The sequence below is a fragment of the Galleria mellonella genome, unplaced genomic scaffold, assembly GCF_026898425.1.
Source record: "Galleria mellonella isolate WM207_F2 unplaced genomic scaffold, CSIRO_AGI_GalMel_v1 utg78, whole genome shotgun sequence".
In the NCBI taxonomy this organism is placed as follows: domain Eukaryota; kingdom Metazoa; phylum Arthropoda; class Insecta; order Lepidoptera; family Pyralidae; genus Galleria; species Galleria mellonella.
The window spans coordinates 2,200,248-2,216,205 of NW_026442151.1; the positions used below are offsets into that span (position 1 = coordinate 2,200,248).

General features: G+C 30.6%; 1 protein-coding gene across 4 annotated transcripts; it reads left to right on the plus strand.

Annotated features, from left to right (window-relative positions):
* Positions 1-1,535: 1,535 nt before the first annotated feature.
* On the plus strand, positions 1,536-15,917 carry LOC113514022 (diacylglycerol lipase-beta-like). 4 transcript variants are annotated; one of them, XM_052901582.1, is made up of 14 exons: positions 1,536-1,728; positions 5,623-5,718; positions 6,283-6,492; positions 7,099-7,211; positions 8,060-8,281; positions 8,905-9,211; positions 11,336-11,459; positions 12,003-12,126; positions 12,214-12,339; positions 12,693-12,785; positions 12,963-13,117; positions 13,209-13,343; positions 13,864-13,925; positions 14,544-15,917. In XM_052901582.1, the coding sequence occupies exons 1-14, from the start codon at positions 1,694-1,696 to the stop codon at positions 14,734-14,736; spliced, it is 1,995 nt and encodes a 664-aa protein (XP_052757542.1). In that variant the 5' UTR covers positions 1,536-1,693; the 3' UTR covers positions 14,737-15,917. The 4 variants fall into 4 exon arrangements, with proteins under 4 accessions (XP_052757542.1, XP_052757544.1, XP_052757545.1 ...); XM_052901584.1 differs by having other exon boundaries at positions 1,539-1,836; XM_052901585.1 differs by lacking the exon at positions 1,536-1,728 and adding an exon at positions 2,554-2,572.
* Positions 15,918-15,958: the final 41 nt, after the last annotated feature.

Consider the following 15,958-nt stretch of genomic DNA (forward strand, 5'->3'; position numbering starts at 1 on the left):
AGGAATAAATAAACAGATCCCTATCTCTATCAGTTGTCATACACATATTAAAAACTGGGTTACCTAAAAATCTACAGCTAGCACTTTGTGATATTTTCAAGGCTACCAATTATTTTATTGCAACATTCTATTTGAAATATTTTAAGATCAGATAAGAGTAAATTACAGGCTATTTAGATGAGACTGAATGTGTATGTAAAAGGCCTATATAGCCCTGCTAAACGAACAAAATGGCAACATCAGTACGGCTTACGATGTTGCCATCCGTACGAGATCTCTCGTACAAATTGTTACATTACTTGTAATCTTCTGCACGAAGTATATAAACATTTATAATTTTCGTTCATAATAGTTAAAATAATTGTATATACGGCTACGATTACATACAATTATTTCGGAATAAGAAGAATGTTCATTTTTTTTAAATAATATTTCGTTCTTTTGTAAAGATTTTTTAATTCATAACCGAAATTGGACAATAATTTTATGTATTATTTAAGACAATATTTTTTTTATGCTTTTTTTTTATAGTTGTTCTTATGAAATAGAAAACATTCATTTTACGTATTAAGTATTGTTACCTTTTTTGCGCTTGTTCTGTTGTATAGCGTGAGAATATGGATTATGCTAGTTTATGCTTCAATAAATCATCATCACTACATAGTATAAAACAAAGTCGCTGTCGCTGTCCGTTTGTCCATATGTATGCTTAAATCTTTTAAACTACGCAACGGATTTTGAAGCGGGGTTTTTTAATAGATAAAGTGATTCAAGAGGAAGGTTTATATGTATAATATATACATTATTTTGTAGAGAAACCCTGATAAATTTAGAGTTTATTGACGTGAATAAATATTTTTTTGGCGTTTACATTGCAAACGCTGGCTGAACTCCACGAGATAAATCAAAATAATGTACTATATTATTGTACACTTTAAAAAGGTCAACAAAAAAGATAACCTACAATAACCATTTTTTATCCTTTACATTTTACGGGGAAAAAATGGCTTATTTATGAAGTGATATTAAGCAATACAACATTAATTTTTATCCAATTAAGTACCTTAAATACATTGTCCATTTAATATAGATCGATATGGCCCTGCCTTACAGCATGCAGTTTAAATAAATATTTCCGAAGATATTACAGATTTAAAATGCAGGTACATAGCGGTGCAGCAGTACCGCCCCGGCCGGCGGCGCGTATCTATATAAATTATATTTGTATGTTTGTATTGTCTAATGACAAGAAAGCTGAAAACGTTGTTTATAAGGACATTCTGTAGTAGGTAGATATATTTAGTATCAGCATTGCACCCGTGCAAAGCCGGGGCGGGTCGCTAGTTTATAATAATTACTTGTAGCTTTGACATACTTTAAAGCCGGTAAATAGTAGATAAAAAAGATAGCCATAGTATTTTAGAATTATGCTACTTTTGTACAACAACAAAATCCTATATTGGCAACACTGGAGTCGCATTTATCAACTGCAATGACCTTGATAGAAAATATGTTCCATTTTATAAAAATAACTCATTGGATTTCATAGTTTTTGATTTGTTCATTCGGTTTACAAACCGAAGTAGTCGCACTCACTGATTATCACTAATGTTATTATTCTATTTATTTTTCAACCTTCGTGTACTCATTATTACAGTTGACAACTTGGTTAAAAATATTTATAATATTTAACATGAATTCTTGTAACCAGTACATGGCAATATTTAGGTACTTATACCAATAATTATGAGTGTGAACAGCTGTTTAAAAAAAGTGCGATATAGATAATATTTATTGTGTATCTGTGTTATTTTTCAACATTCAAAATAAAGTTAGGTTAGCAGCTAAGTATAACACCTTATTCTTGTTTTTCTTTAATAAATCTTTGGATAAATCATTTAGGATGTGTAATAATTTTATTATGTATTATTAGATTGTGAATTCCCTTGTCGGAAATTTTCTTATCGCTATATTTTTTATAAATATTTACAACAAGGCCATACGCATATTACGACAGATTTATTACCATTAAAAAAATTAAAAGCTTGTAACTGTCCATATATTTTTAATAATCAAATAGAAATGAACTGAATACATGCTAATAGCTTAGTCCTTATGATAATTTTAATTCAGACTAAATAATTTTTATTTCCGTTCTGACTGTCCAACACAAACTATAAAATGATTAGGTTAGTTTAATGTGTGAATAAGAATTAAGTAATTTCTAAGAATAAGAATTAATCCGAAAATTTTGGGTTGTGTTTTTTATAATATACAAATAAATAGTGTAGTCAATAAATGTCTTAATCTAATCCACTATATGAAAACATCCGAAATCGCGCACCGCTACTATACACATAAACAGAACTCATAGTACTATAAACTATTACTAATCTGAAATAGAGCCCTCTCTCGGATCTCAGACAATCAGGATTAGCAATGCAATAGTAACTCCATCTATATTATTTGACTTCATATACAAACAACAATTAAGTACGAGATCTTTTGCTACATCTAGATTTTAATCTTATAAAAAAAAAATACTTTTAGTTAAAACAAAAATCACTGACAAGTAAGATAATTAACTCCAAATCTCATTTTTCTTATGACTATACTAAGTATGGTTTTTAAGTACAGTAAACAATATTTTTGAAATATACAAAACCTATAATCTATCTTTTATCTGAAACCATAATCAAGTGCTACCATATACTTATCTACTTATATTGTTTGTATGAATTTTATATAGAAAAATAAGTATAATTTCTTAGGTGCACTTTTATTCGACATAGTTTTGGACGAGCAATAAATTTATTTATCCGTCATAGATTGCGTTTTCAATCGACTTCAAAAAGAATTTAAGGAGTATTTTTTCATATAGTTTTACTACTTGAAATTCTTTCTTTGGCTATTTTCAATATTTTCTAATTTTATATGAAAAAATGTTCTTATAAAAGTTTTATAATAGATTCATACTATTACAGATTTATGTACTAAGCCTCTTGTTTAAATGGCAACACAATACAATAGCTAATGAACGAAAAAAACTGTTTCATTCGTTTTGTCATTCAATAACTCAGATCATATGTACGATTTTGATTCGTAACGGAAACGACAGGACAGTATTAAATCCGGTCCTGTACAGTCTACGGCGCGTTCTTATTTTGTGCAATAAAAACTTTTTTTTTTTAATTTCGATTGAAAAAATACGTTTTAAAGGTAAGAATTATTTTGCCTCAAATTTTACTCCTCATATTTTTTAAATACGCATTTATTATTAAAAAAAATAAATAATGCGGGTAGAAATATGACCTTTTGATGTTTATTTTCTATTCATGTTTTATTAATTTTTGTGCCTCTATTTAATTTTAATAATTTTAGTATCAATGAACGACTGTTATAGTAATAAAATATAATAGTTTAACTTAAAAATTATATTGAACTAGGTGGGTAGATAGGTTTTCAACCAATTTCAAAAAGAAGGGGAGTTTCAATTTTGTAGTATTTTTTGTGTTTGTTACCTCATAAGTCCATAAGTTATCAACTTATGGAAAATCAATTTGTATTTATACGAATAAACTTAAAAATGGGCTCCATAGAAATTTCATCATAATCGATTCAATAGTTTAGTTTTGATTTCAATCACATTTGAAACCGGCTTATTTGTAAAACAATCTTAATTTAACACATGATAATAGAATGGTAACTTTGCCTATATTATCTGTAAACGAGGTATAAGTGAAAGATAGTACACTGTGGGTACAAGCAAGTCAGTTAGTCCTTAACGAATCCATTACGAATTAACCGCGATGGTTTCTAAGGGGAACCGTGTGGAAGTCTACCTGACAATGGAGCCTCTTTTCCCTTAACAATCCTTTCCCCCAGACAGGTAAATCACTTATATCAAAATTTAATGCATTTCCAATGAAAACCGCCGTACTGATCTTTACCGTCACAAACTACCCACCAAATAAGAAAAAAAACACTAAAATATATTTTTTGTTCGATTCTGTTTGTTCATTGAGTATCACCGTGACGCAATGGTGGGCACGTTCCTGTAAATGAGGACCCGAGTTCGATTCCCAGTGAGGTCAGATTACAAAATGAACTTTTTTGTGAATTAGCTCGGATCTGGGTATTGTGGGTTTAGCCCCTAGATTGCCTAATTCCTCATAACACAAGGTATCCTAACTTGTGAACCAGGCAATTAATGTCATTGAGAAGCTATTATTGTATTTTTATGGGTTTAAGCCTTAAAAAAGAAAAGCCAATAAATATTTGGTTTTTTATGCCAAATTATTATAATTTATTATTATCTATTAGTGAACATTTCGAGTGACCTTGAATAAACGAATTCATTATTTCAACCTTCACAGGTATTATTATGCGTTGCAGGTGGTAACACATATTTTACCTTCCTTTTACTAGTTATTTTGTAGTATAATTTTATTCTGGTATTATCTATTTATATACATAAAGAATGATGCTAATTAACTGTCGGCTCTATATATCAACGCACAGCCAAAACCGCTAAAATTAAAATCTAGAAATATTGCAAAATTTAATACTTTTTGCGTTTTTGGAAATTTCATATAATTATAATAAATTTCAATATTGTTGAAGTTAGAAATATGAAAGTTTGTTTTTGGCTTTTGGTTAAAAACAAAACGGTTTTCAACAATTTTTGGAAATTCTACCTATAAGTATTTTAAATAAGTGAAGTGAAATTTTGTATATTTTTGTTTGAATTTTTGGTTATTAAAAATTCACCTTTAATTCTATTCTCTGAAGGCGTGAAATAAAGAATGAAAATCTGGCGTTTTCGAAACGTGGCATTTTCGAAATCAGAAATTACGAAGTTATAAAAAAGAGATTTACAATATAATGAAACTCCTTTAAGTTCTTTTAATTACAAATTATCCATGATTTAAAACATTTTTAACATGATTGTTTTAAATTACGGATAATCATGTCATACATAAATCATCCAATTGAGTTGTAGATGTGAACACAGAACATACAGACTACATGGATAGTTACTATTATTTCTAGTGGAACACTGACTGGCTGAATACCTTAATAGACCTAATTCCCAGACAGAGAGGGGGAAAGGGATTGTTAGTAATGGGGAGTTTAGTCCCCATTGCTATCAATATATCAGGTCGACCTCCACGCGATTCTCTCCGGAAACTATCGTGACTAATTTAGCGTTGAATTCGTAACGATGGGCTAACTGACCTGTCTTTTCATCCTCACCTATCACCTCTCACTGGTACCCGCCAGTGTATACCGATAGCGCAGGCGGGGTTACCATGCTATTTTCACCCATAAAAAAATCCTAGACAGCGGTAGCGTATTAAAACTAAAAAAAGGTAGTGATTATATAATAACCAGAGTTAATATCTCTCTCTCTCTCTTCTTTCTCTTCATTACTAAAGGTCGTGTCCTTGAAAGGTGTCTGTTGTCTCTCTTATGATGTTATTCCATTTGGCACGGTCTTCAGCTTCTCGCAGGGCAGCTGCAATTGACAGTCCCGTAACGGCGGTTACTTGGTCCGACCATCGATTAATATAACCAGAACTAAAATTCTATTGATGAACATAATGCCTTTCCTTTTTTCAGAATGCCTGCAATTCGAATGTTAGGCCGCAAATGGCTTTTTGCCTCAGACGATCTCGTATTTCCATGCGTTATAGAATTACCTTTTAGAATAGTATGGTAAGTAATAGTTTAATAATTTATTATTAAATGGAGTTTCTTGAGAATTATAATGTAAGTATTGCAAAGTGCTTATAATTAAGTTTCCTTGAAAAAAAAAAAAACAATTTTAATTTATACATTGAAGTCCAAATAAATTAATCGAACCATAAACTTTCAAAACGTGTTGAAATTTTGGGATTTAATTATAATAATAAATGCCTTTAGGCATCCTAAAATTAATTTGTTACTTAATTTATAAAAGGGTCTCAGCAGCCCCGCCGCTGGCAATATACCTTATTAGGCGACTTCCACACGGTTCTTCCTGGAAACTAACGTGGTTAAATCTTTTGGAATTTGTTACACTGGGTTAACTGATGCCCTGTCAACATATACTGATAGTGCAGACGGGGTTACCTTTCCATTCTCACACATTAAAAAATATAACCTTGAACTCCGCAGTCCAAAGTATTTTTTTAAGGTAAGTTTGTAAGGTCTCCTGGTCTTTTCCTTTCCACCTGACCTGTCACCATGAGTTTTTCTTCTTGCATATCCTTATACTTATAAAAGCCCCTGATTCCACAGGCTGGTGCTAATGGCGATAGTAGTAGCGCATGAAAATACGTGGCAATGTAATACAACTGGATTTGATGAAGTTTTCATGCAGTTATACATGCGGGGCACCCTGGCACTTCAGGCGGCTATGGTACTCCTGTTACCAATTCTAGCGCAACAATCTGCAAAAGGCACTATAACTACCGATAGAAAATTAGTTGTTCCCTTAATTTATATCAAGTATGCATATTTTTTATTAAAAATCCTTGGTAATATTATTTATATAATTTTTAAATTATACCTAGTGGTTAATATTTATATTATTTATAAAAAAAAATACTTAAGTATAAAATATAAAATCGATCTTTTATAGTAATTTACAAAAGTCGTTAGTTTGGGCACCTCTATCCCATTCGTTTTTCTACCGTAAAACAGTTGTGTTTGCATGGCTTTGTTTCGGTTTGAAGGGTGGGATATGGCAGTGAATTTACAGGGTACAGAGGTATAACATCTTAGTCCTCAGGAACGGCAAGGCATGGGAGGTATCATAGGCGAAACAATATACACTGTGTCCATGGTACTGTTCATGTCTATAGGCGATGGTTACCACTTTTCATCAGGTAGGCTGTCAGTTAGTTTGCCATTCTAAGTTGCATAAAAAATATGAATATCATATATGTCTGGTGATTTCACTAAATTATAATGATTATAGATATTGAAATAATACTTCATAAATAATATTATTGATTTGAACACAAAATTAAAATTAAGAAATTAATATTAATTTTTTTTTCAATATTTAAATAAATGAAAGAAAAGTTAATAGATTAATTTTTTTTCTTGCAGCATGTTCATGACGCTGTTAGAACTGTTGCTTAACGTTTTAGGAACTGTTTGGATGTTCAGTGATGCCATCGAATGCAATACAACGCACATATTTTCTAGTAGAGTTATATATTGTAAGTAGTATTAGTATAATAAATGAAACGTCTAAGTATATTCATCACGTGCAATATATGTATATTAAATACCCATTAATAATACTAATTACATATATATATATATATATATATATATATTGTACTATACATTATATGGCGAGGGATGGGCAGCAACGTCCCTCTAAAGCCTGACTGCAATTACAAATCCGCCTACCAAGCGTGGTAATTACTGGCAAAACCCCCCCAAGGAGGAGGCTTATGTTAAAGGCTGATATGATGATACATCATAATATGATAGACGATACATAATATACATCAATTTTATTTTTTAAATAGTGATTTATTACCACTATATTATTATATACTTATATTGTATGTTGTATGTAGGTATATTATATTAACTCGTATGTATTTTTGTTGAGAATACTCAACTAGTATCGGAGCCATCCGGGATCTTTAATCATGAATGCCAATCTAGTTATTTTTACAATTAAAGTATTTAATATCTGGCAATCGCTGTTTTACCCTTATCGCCATCTACTGAGTCCATTTTTCTTATCGGAATAAATATTACCCATATTCCATTATTCATAAAATTTCATTATGAGCAAATGAGTGGCTTCAGATACTGGTATTAACGCACATTGTGACATAAATTTTTTATATATATGTATATATTAAGATTAGAATGTATTATTAATGTATATATTTGTTTCCGCCTACCATAATGGAAGACAGGCGTGACAGATATGTATGTATGTATGTAGAATGTATTAGTATAGTTATTTGTGCATCAAATTTCAGTTTTACCTACTCGTAGCTACGATAATGAAATGTGGTTTTTTTTTTTATAAATTATTTTTTAGACCTAATAATATTCACGTGGGTACGAATGGCAATACTCCCCATAACTATATATTCCCTCTACGATCCTCTGGGAGCTATAGATTACGATAGCATACAAGACGAAAACACAAGAGTCTGGTACAACAGAAAGCTTGTTGAGTCGTGGGTGTGGAGACTTAAATGGGCCCTATTATTACTCGAAAGAAACGAACAGAGTAAAGAGGCAATTGAAGAAACTGCACGTGAGTGATAAATATAAATACAGTTTATATTTTAATTATTAAATTTTTAAACGAATTGTATCAAATGGGTTTCACGACATAACATGTAGTTGTACACAAAACGTAAACCATTTAATACATTCTGCGATTTATTTTATAAAATGTTATATAAATATATCTATAATCGAAAGTTTAATGGTTGACATAGTCATACTTCAATATATTTTAAAACTAGTTTCGTTAATTTTAAAGTATCGTTAAGTGAGATCTTTAGGAACATAATTGAAATTGCATCCAATTTGATGCAGTAGTTTATGCATGATACCGCAACAAATATATAGACAGGCAAAAAATATATTTTGCGCTTCCATTGCCTTTATTATGACCTCTCATAATATTTTTTCTTAAATATTTCTCATGTATAAAGAATATTAGTTACAATTTTATTATATTTGTAAGATGAGACCAGTTTTATAAAATTAATGTAAACATATAATTCTACCATTACTTAGAGCACTTTTTGAATGTAAATAAAAAAATACAACGTTCCGTGTGTGTCTGTGGGTTATCCACCCACGAATTATCATTCGTAAAGAATCTAAGGTAAAAAAATATTTTGAATTTATTTAAAAAAATATTTTCAGGTCTTCTGGCCGCCTTGTATAGGTCGACTGATCTTGTATTATCCGATATATTTGCTGGTTGTGTACTCTTGAGGATACGACAGAAACGTCTTACTAAGATAGCAGATTCCAACGAGAACGAAATGGAACATTACAGTACAGATGTAAACAAAGTACTCGCCGACATTCCGGAATGGATGCAAATAGAAGATGCCTACCGTTATCTTAAATTGTCGGTAGCAGCATACGGCTGGTTGTATGTGCTGTACCGTAACCTCTGTACTTGGTTATGTTTATTGACGCCTTATCTACAGTGCTGCGGCGGCAAGTGAGTTATTCCTATATACTATATTCTATTACAATTATTGATAAAAAAAATTAGGCATATTGATTGTTACATTGGTAATAACATTAACAAATAAAAACAAATGCCTGTGACCTGCCGAGATTTTCCCAAGAGACTACAGCATGGGGTTCTTCAAAAGAGGGGTAAAGAGGTTTCTTCAGGGTCGGCAACGCACGCGTAATACCTCTGGTATTGTAGGTGTTCATAAACTATAGTAACCACTTACCATCAGGTGGGCCGTATGCTTGTTTGCCACCTTAGTGGTATAAAAAAAAAAACGTACCCATTAGGAATTATAGTCGTGAGCAAAATTTATTTATCGTAATATCTATTGACTATAAGTACTTGTGATCTTTGACTACACACATATTTCACATATGAAATTTTAATCAACTGTGATAACCTTCGAATTCCTTAGTGAAATCCGTATTTGAATGTAAAAATGAAATTGTCTAATTATTCATTACCATATATTTATCTATTCTTATCTATCACCGATGAGAAAAGAAAGTCCGTAATCAAGTCCTGTCTCTAATCGCTTAATAAAATCTATTTTGTTGATAGATATCTCAAAATCCTTATCCGTATCCGTAATTTAATCTACAAATAAAATGACTCATACTGCAATGTATATATGTTTTTATCAATATTAATTACGGAAGAGAAAAGTACTATAAGTCGTTAAGTCTTATATCTACTTGTGAAGTATGATAATAAATATATATATATTTTTTAATGAATGATAATGGAATGGTAACCCCGCTTGCGCTATCGGTATACACTGTAGGGGCACCAGTGAGAGATGATAGGTGAGAATGAAAAAGCAGGTCAATTAGCCCATCGTGATGAATTCACTTGGAATTCAGCACGATGGTTTCCAGGGGGGACCACGTGGAGGTCGACCTTTTTGGGCAAGAGATAAAAATGAGACTGGTAGTCCGCATTATTAACAACCCCCTCCCCCTCCCCCAATAAATATATTTAATAAGAGGATAAAGAACCATTAGTAATGAGGGCTTGCAACCCTAATCCTAGTAATATACTCTAACAATCGTAACGATGGGCCAACTGACCAGTGAGAGATGTTAAGTGAGGATGGAAGCATTCATCCTCACTTATCATCTATCACTGTTGCTCTGCCACTATATACCGCTAACACAAGCAGAGTGGGGGGAAAAGGATTGTTAGCAATGGAGTTTGACAGCCCCATTGCTAGCAATATACCTTATTAGGTCGACCTTCACGTGGTTCCCCCTGGAAACCATCGTGAACAATTCTTGTTGAATTCGTCACGATGGGCTAACTGACCTACTTCATCCTCACCTATCATTCTTCACTGGTGCCCCGCCTGTGTATACCGATAGCGCAGGTGGGGTTACCATTCCATTATCAACCATTTAAAAAAAAAAACTAGCAGAGTTACAATATCATTACCATTCATTAAAAAAAATACACTTCTATAGTTGAGAACACTTATACTATAATGTTACTTAGATACCTTGCAAACCTTAATTTACATCCGCGATCGAAACTGCAAATGAAATGACTTATTATTGGTCAATTGGCATACTTGCATCTAAAATACTGTATGTAATAAGAGAAGCCAAAATTTATAGTCATTTTTCACCATGCTTCTTTGAGAAAATCTTTCAGGTTCACTAATAAAACAGTCAGATATTTTTCGATTTCAGCCTATTCCTCCTTTACTAATGTTATAATTGTGAAAGTGTGTTTGTTTGTTGACTGTTAAGCGCCTTAACATCATAGCCAATTACTGTGATATACATATACTATATGACGTGAGGAAGGACATGGATTACTTTTATCCAGGCCAGTTAATATATTCCGGTCACGTAAACAAAGTTGCGGGTAAAAGCTAGTAGCTTATAATTTATTTATTAATTTATACTCATAAGACATTACGGTGTTAGTTAGGTCTATGTTATAGTTTGCTATTGGTATAGTTAACTATAACATAGACTAGTTTAACCTAAAGTAAACTATAACTAGAATATAACATGTTATAGTTTACTTTAGGTTTATGTGATAGTTTACTGGGTTATTGGCATAGGTATTTCAAGTTCATTTCGAATGTTTTTCCTGCAGCCTTAGAGACGTTGATGTGGACGGCGACAACTGCTGCATGTGCAATTACGCCGGCCTTAAATATGTGTCTAAAGTGGACGACTCGGATATTGTTTATGTTTCCTTCACAAACAAAGTGTTCGAGGTACGTTCGCATAGATTTATTTCAAACAACGCTTTCCAATTTAAAGAACTAATAAAAATTATAAGAAAAAAATAATTAAAATAGTTCACTATATTGAATAAGTCAATTAAAAAATCTTAAAAATACTATAAGTACTTATAATAGTATATATTATATATAACATACATTTAGAAATATACATATTGAAATATAAATAACAATATATATATATATATATATATATATATATATATATATATATATATATATATATATATATTAAAATTTTTTCACACACAATATCGAGACAAGTAAAGTACAGAGGACAAAAACAAGTTCTCAATAAGAGAAAGAAAAAAAAACTATCATGACAAGTAGTGGAATTTAATGAGATTCTTGAAGGTGGCTAATGACTGGTGAATAGTGGTAATAATTTATATATATTATAACCATATAATATATATAAATTATTACCAATTACCATAATAATTTATATAATTTATTAATACCTGTAACTATTTTTCTTTATTATAAATACATTATTTTACTTATAAATTGTTGTAGGTGGCGTTTTTCGTAATAGCCGACCATGAAGGGAAAAATATTGTGGTCACAATTCGAGGGACAATTTCTTTACCGGACATGTTCACAGATTTAGCGGGTGGTTCTGATGAATTTGTAGTTGAAGGTACGACTAATCAAACATATTTTTTACCACAACGTATTAACTTTATTTCTACGTGTAAGTATGTATATTTACATTATTCCTTTAAAGGTTTGCCAGAAGGAAGTCGAGGTCATAAGGGCATGGTCTTGAGTGCCAGCAAAACAATGCAAACTCTACAGCCTGTGTTGGAAAAGGCTTTCCAAAAATATCCAGACTACGGCCTCATTGTGACAGGTAAATAAAAAAAAAATTCAAACATTAGAAAAGATTACATAGATATAGGTACTATTAGGTATTCTGTTATTTTTTTCTGTTTACGGCTTATTTAAGACTATATATCTGCCTAAAGTTAAAAATATATAAAGCAAGAGAGATTACTATGAAGTGTCTTGTGAGCATAAGAGAAGCCAGAATAATAAATTATAAAAATTTTTTGGTCAAAATCAGCATATTTTATCTCAACACTCCAACAACAAGTAGGTACTATTTAATTGGTAAACCTACTTCCAAAGTCTACGTAAACGAAATCTAGTATGTATGTATCTGTAATTGTGTAACCAATGTAATATAAAAATATTATATTCCAGGACACAGTCTTGGCGCAGGCGTTGCTGCATTACTGGGAATAATGTTAAAACCCAAATACCCAAAAGTCAAAGTATTTGCATTTTCAGGCCCAGGTAAGTTTATTTGCATAGAACTTGTTATAACTTTTATACCTTCCTTATTCTTTATAACAAATTTAATTCCTTAAAAACATAAACGTGATTTTTTTTTTAATTCTTTTACGATATAGATATATTTTTATACATGGTAATGATAATGCAATATTACAAACTATTTTATTTATATTCCAGCGGGATTGTTAAGTCGCGAAGCGGCTAAGTATACAGAGAGCTTTGTCTGGACGATCGGCCTCGGTGATGACCTCGTCATGAGGCTTGGGGTGCTCAGCGTACAAGACTTTAGGGATAAGTTAATACAATCATTACATGCAACTAGGTTACCAAAGGTAATTTGCAAATATTTACGTATTTTCTTTTTTTATATAATTAACAATTTAAATAAGCTGCTTAATGTTTTGTTGTTTTTTCTTATTTCAGTATAGGATAATATTGAAAAGTATAAGATACGCCTTTTTCTCAATACCTGAAAGTGATCTCGACTCGGCGTGGGAAAATTCAGATGATTTAGAATCTCACCTGCTGCATGCTCCGAATCTGCCGAGAGCCTTTCCGGTAAGTAACAGTCTTAGATTATATTGATAGTGTTTCCCTAGAAATGCTTTGAGAAAAACGGGTAAACTTTTTCATACAATTTTCCGTGATAAATAGTTATGAGTGATTCTTTTATAACTTCTACATTTGTCTTATAAATTCTGCATCTTTTTAATGCGTAAACACTCATTTATTAAATAATACGTCAAAATACATTTCATGCGTAAATAGAATACTGATAAAAAAATCAATCGGCTAATCTGACAAAAAGTTAACCCATTTTTGAGGCTCGATACTCTAAATAATCTAAGGTAACAATAAATTACCAGCATTCTAAGAGGCGTCCAGAATAAAGCATAATATATCAGAGAGTCCAGAATAAAGCATAATATAGAAGAGAAAGTAAACTCGAAATATAACTCTGAATCGTATGAGCCTGATGAGCATTGTAATATTATACTAATATTATTTATGTTTTTCTTTCATACATATTTTAATTTTTTTTTCTTTTGAATTATTATTTCATATATTTACTTTTCAGGAAACAGACCGTCTGTTCATAGCTGGCAGAGTTCTTCATATAAGACGTCACAAACCTGACAGGTAAACATTTATCCAACATATTAATGTTCAAATTCAATTGTGCTAAAACGGTTGAATATTTCAGCAGAATTGAGGAACAAACTAGACTAACATGTAGGCTATTTTTTATTTTTGATGAGTACAGCATTTACATATACCGTCCAACATTTGTCATTAAATTAGATTATGAAACTACACAACATATTTTCTTATAAAAAAATATGTTAGTTCCTGACATGATTATCTTTATTTACGCTATGTTATAGAATATATTAGGACAGAAATTTCGTGAATTAATAATTCAAAAAACGAATTACGTATATAATTCATACGCTGAACACGTATTAGTTTGAGAGACTGAAAATTTTTCCTCTTTTTCTACCTGTTTCTTTAGTGAAAATGATCAATTTCATTGACAGAACACTCCATTCAAAAGATACTAACGATGGAAACTTCACCTGTATGCAAAAAACAAATTGTTTAGATTTGGTGAATCAAAAAAATAGTAACTCTTTTCTTTTTAAGTCTTTTAAAAATTATTAATGGGTAGTCTCTTATTATTTTTCACGAATTTTACTATAAAGAGGTAATCGATATACTTGCATGTAATATAAAAATTACCATTATTCTGTACCACAGGAAATCGGGCAAACAAGAGCCGAAATATAGCATTAAATGGGCGATACCTGATGACTTCAATGTAGTACAGGTGATGCCGCGAATGTTGCTCGATCACTTACCGGAAAATGTATATGATGCAGTCAAAAGTGTAGTGTCCGAGAGTCGTACAAGCGCCTCTAGGAGCGTACAAGTTGCGGTAATTGCTCAGTGAAAAAATTTGTAAAAACTATTATTTTTCTAGATATTCTTTTAGGATCTCTATACCTATATTATAAATACTAAATCGCATTTCGTCATCCATTCGCGAGACCTTACAGGTACTAATTAATCACACGAAGATCTGATGTAGACCAATACATGTTGGAGTTGTTTTTTCTATTAATAACGAATCCTATTTGCATATAAGATTATTTTAAAGTATTTATTCATAATTATTTATTGGAACGTATTAATTTGCGATAATGTAAATAATTATAAGCTTTTGCTACCTCTAATGAAGTATTTGTAATTAAACCCAAGCTTAAGTTCAATGACAATTAGTTATTAAGCTTCTATTTATTTCGATGTATTATGTTTAGCGTTTTTTATTACACCTAGTATTAAATAAAATCGTTATTTGTAATCGTAGTTTAATATTTTGAGCAAAATCTATTGCAATAAATTATTAAATGATTTGACAGCTAGAACCGCTATATATTGTGCCACAGTAATTAAGAGTAAATATAAAGTACATCTAATAAAAAAAAATTTTAATACCTATTTATATATAATGTACATAATATAATGATATGTACATTAGGGTATTATATTTTTTTATTTCATGTGTAATTTTAATTGTTAACTTTATAGAACTTTAAATATACTTTTTATGAGCACAAAATCTCTTTACTATCAATTAAAATTATAAACAAAAAAATAACTACAATTATTATATTAGATTAATGCAAATTAATTAATATTTTTGTATAAGAATAAATAGTGGTTTTATACTCTATATCATTCATTTAAATCTATTTTAATTTACTTTGCTGTTATTTATGAAACAGCGAATATATGCATACATGTAACATTCCGTATTTGCTTAAAAGTTAAGCGGTCGGTATAAAAAATAAGTAATAAATACAATGTGGAAAATGGCAAATTTTATGGCCACTAGCCATAGAATAGTTAAGAATTTGATTCTATACCTTTCATTAATGATATAAATGGGTTTTTCTACATATTTTATAATATTGTCATTATATAACAGTTCATCAATTACATAATTCTTAAAAAAACCTAGACGTAATTAAAACCCACGTAATATTTCTTCATAAATATTATTATATATACTTTGATAAAAAAATTTTTATATCCATTTTAGCGTTGCCTCTCAAGCTTGTAACACAGTATGTGATATTTGCATGTCTTTTAATTGTTAATGATATTAAAAC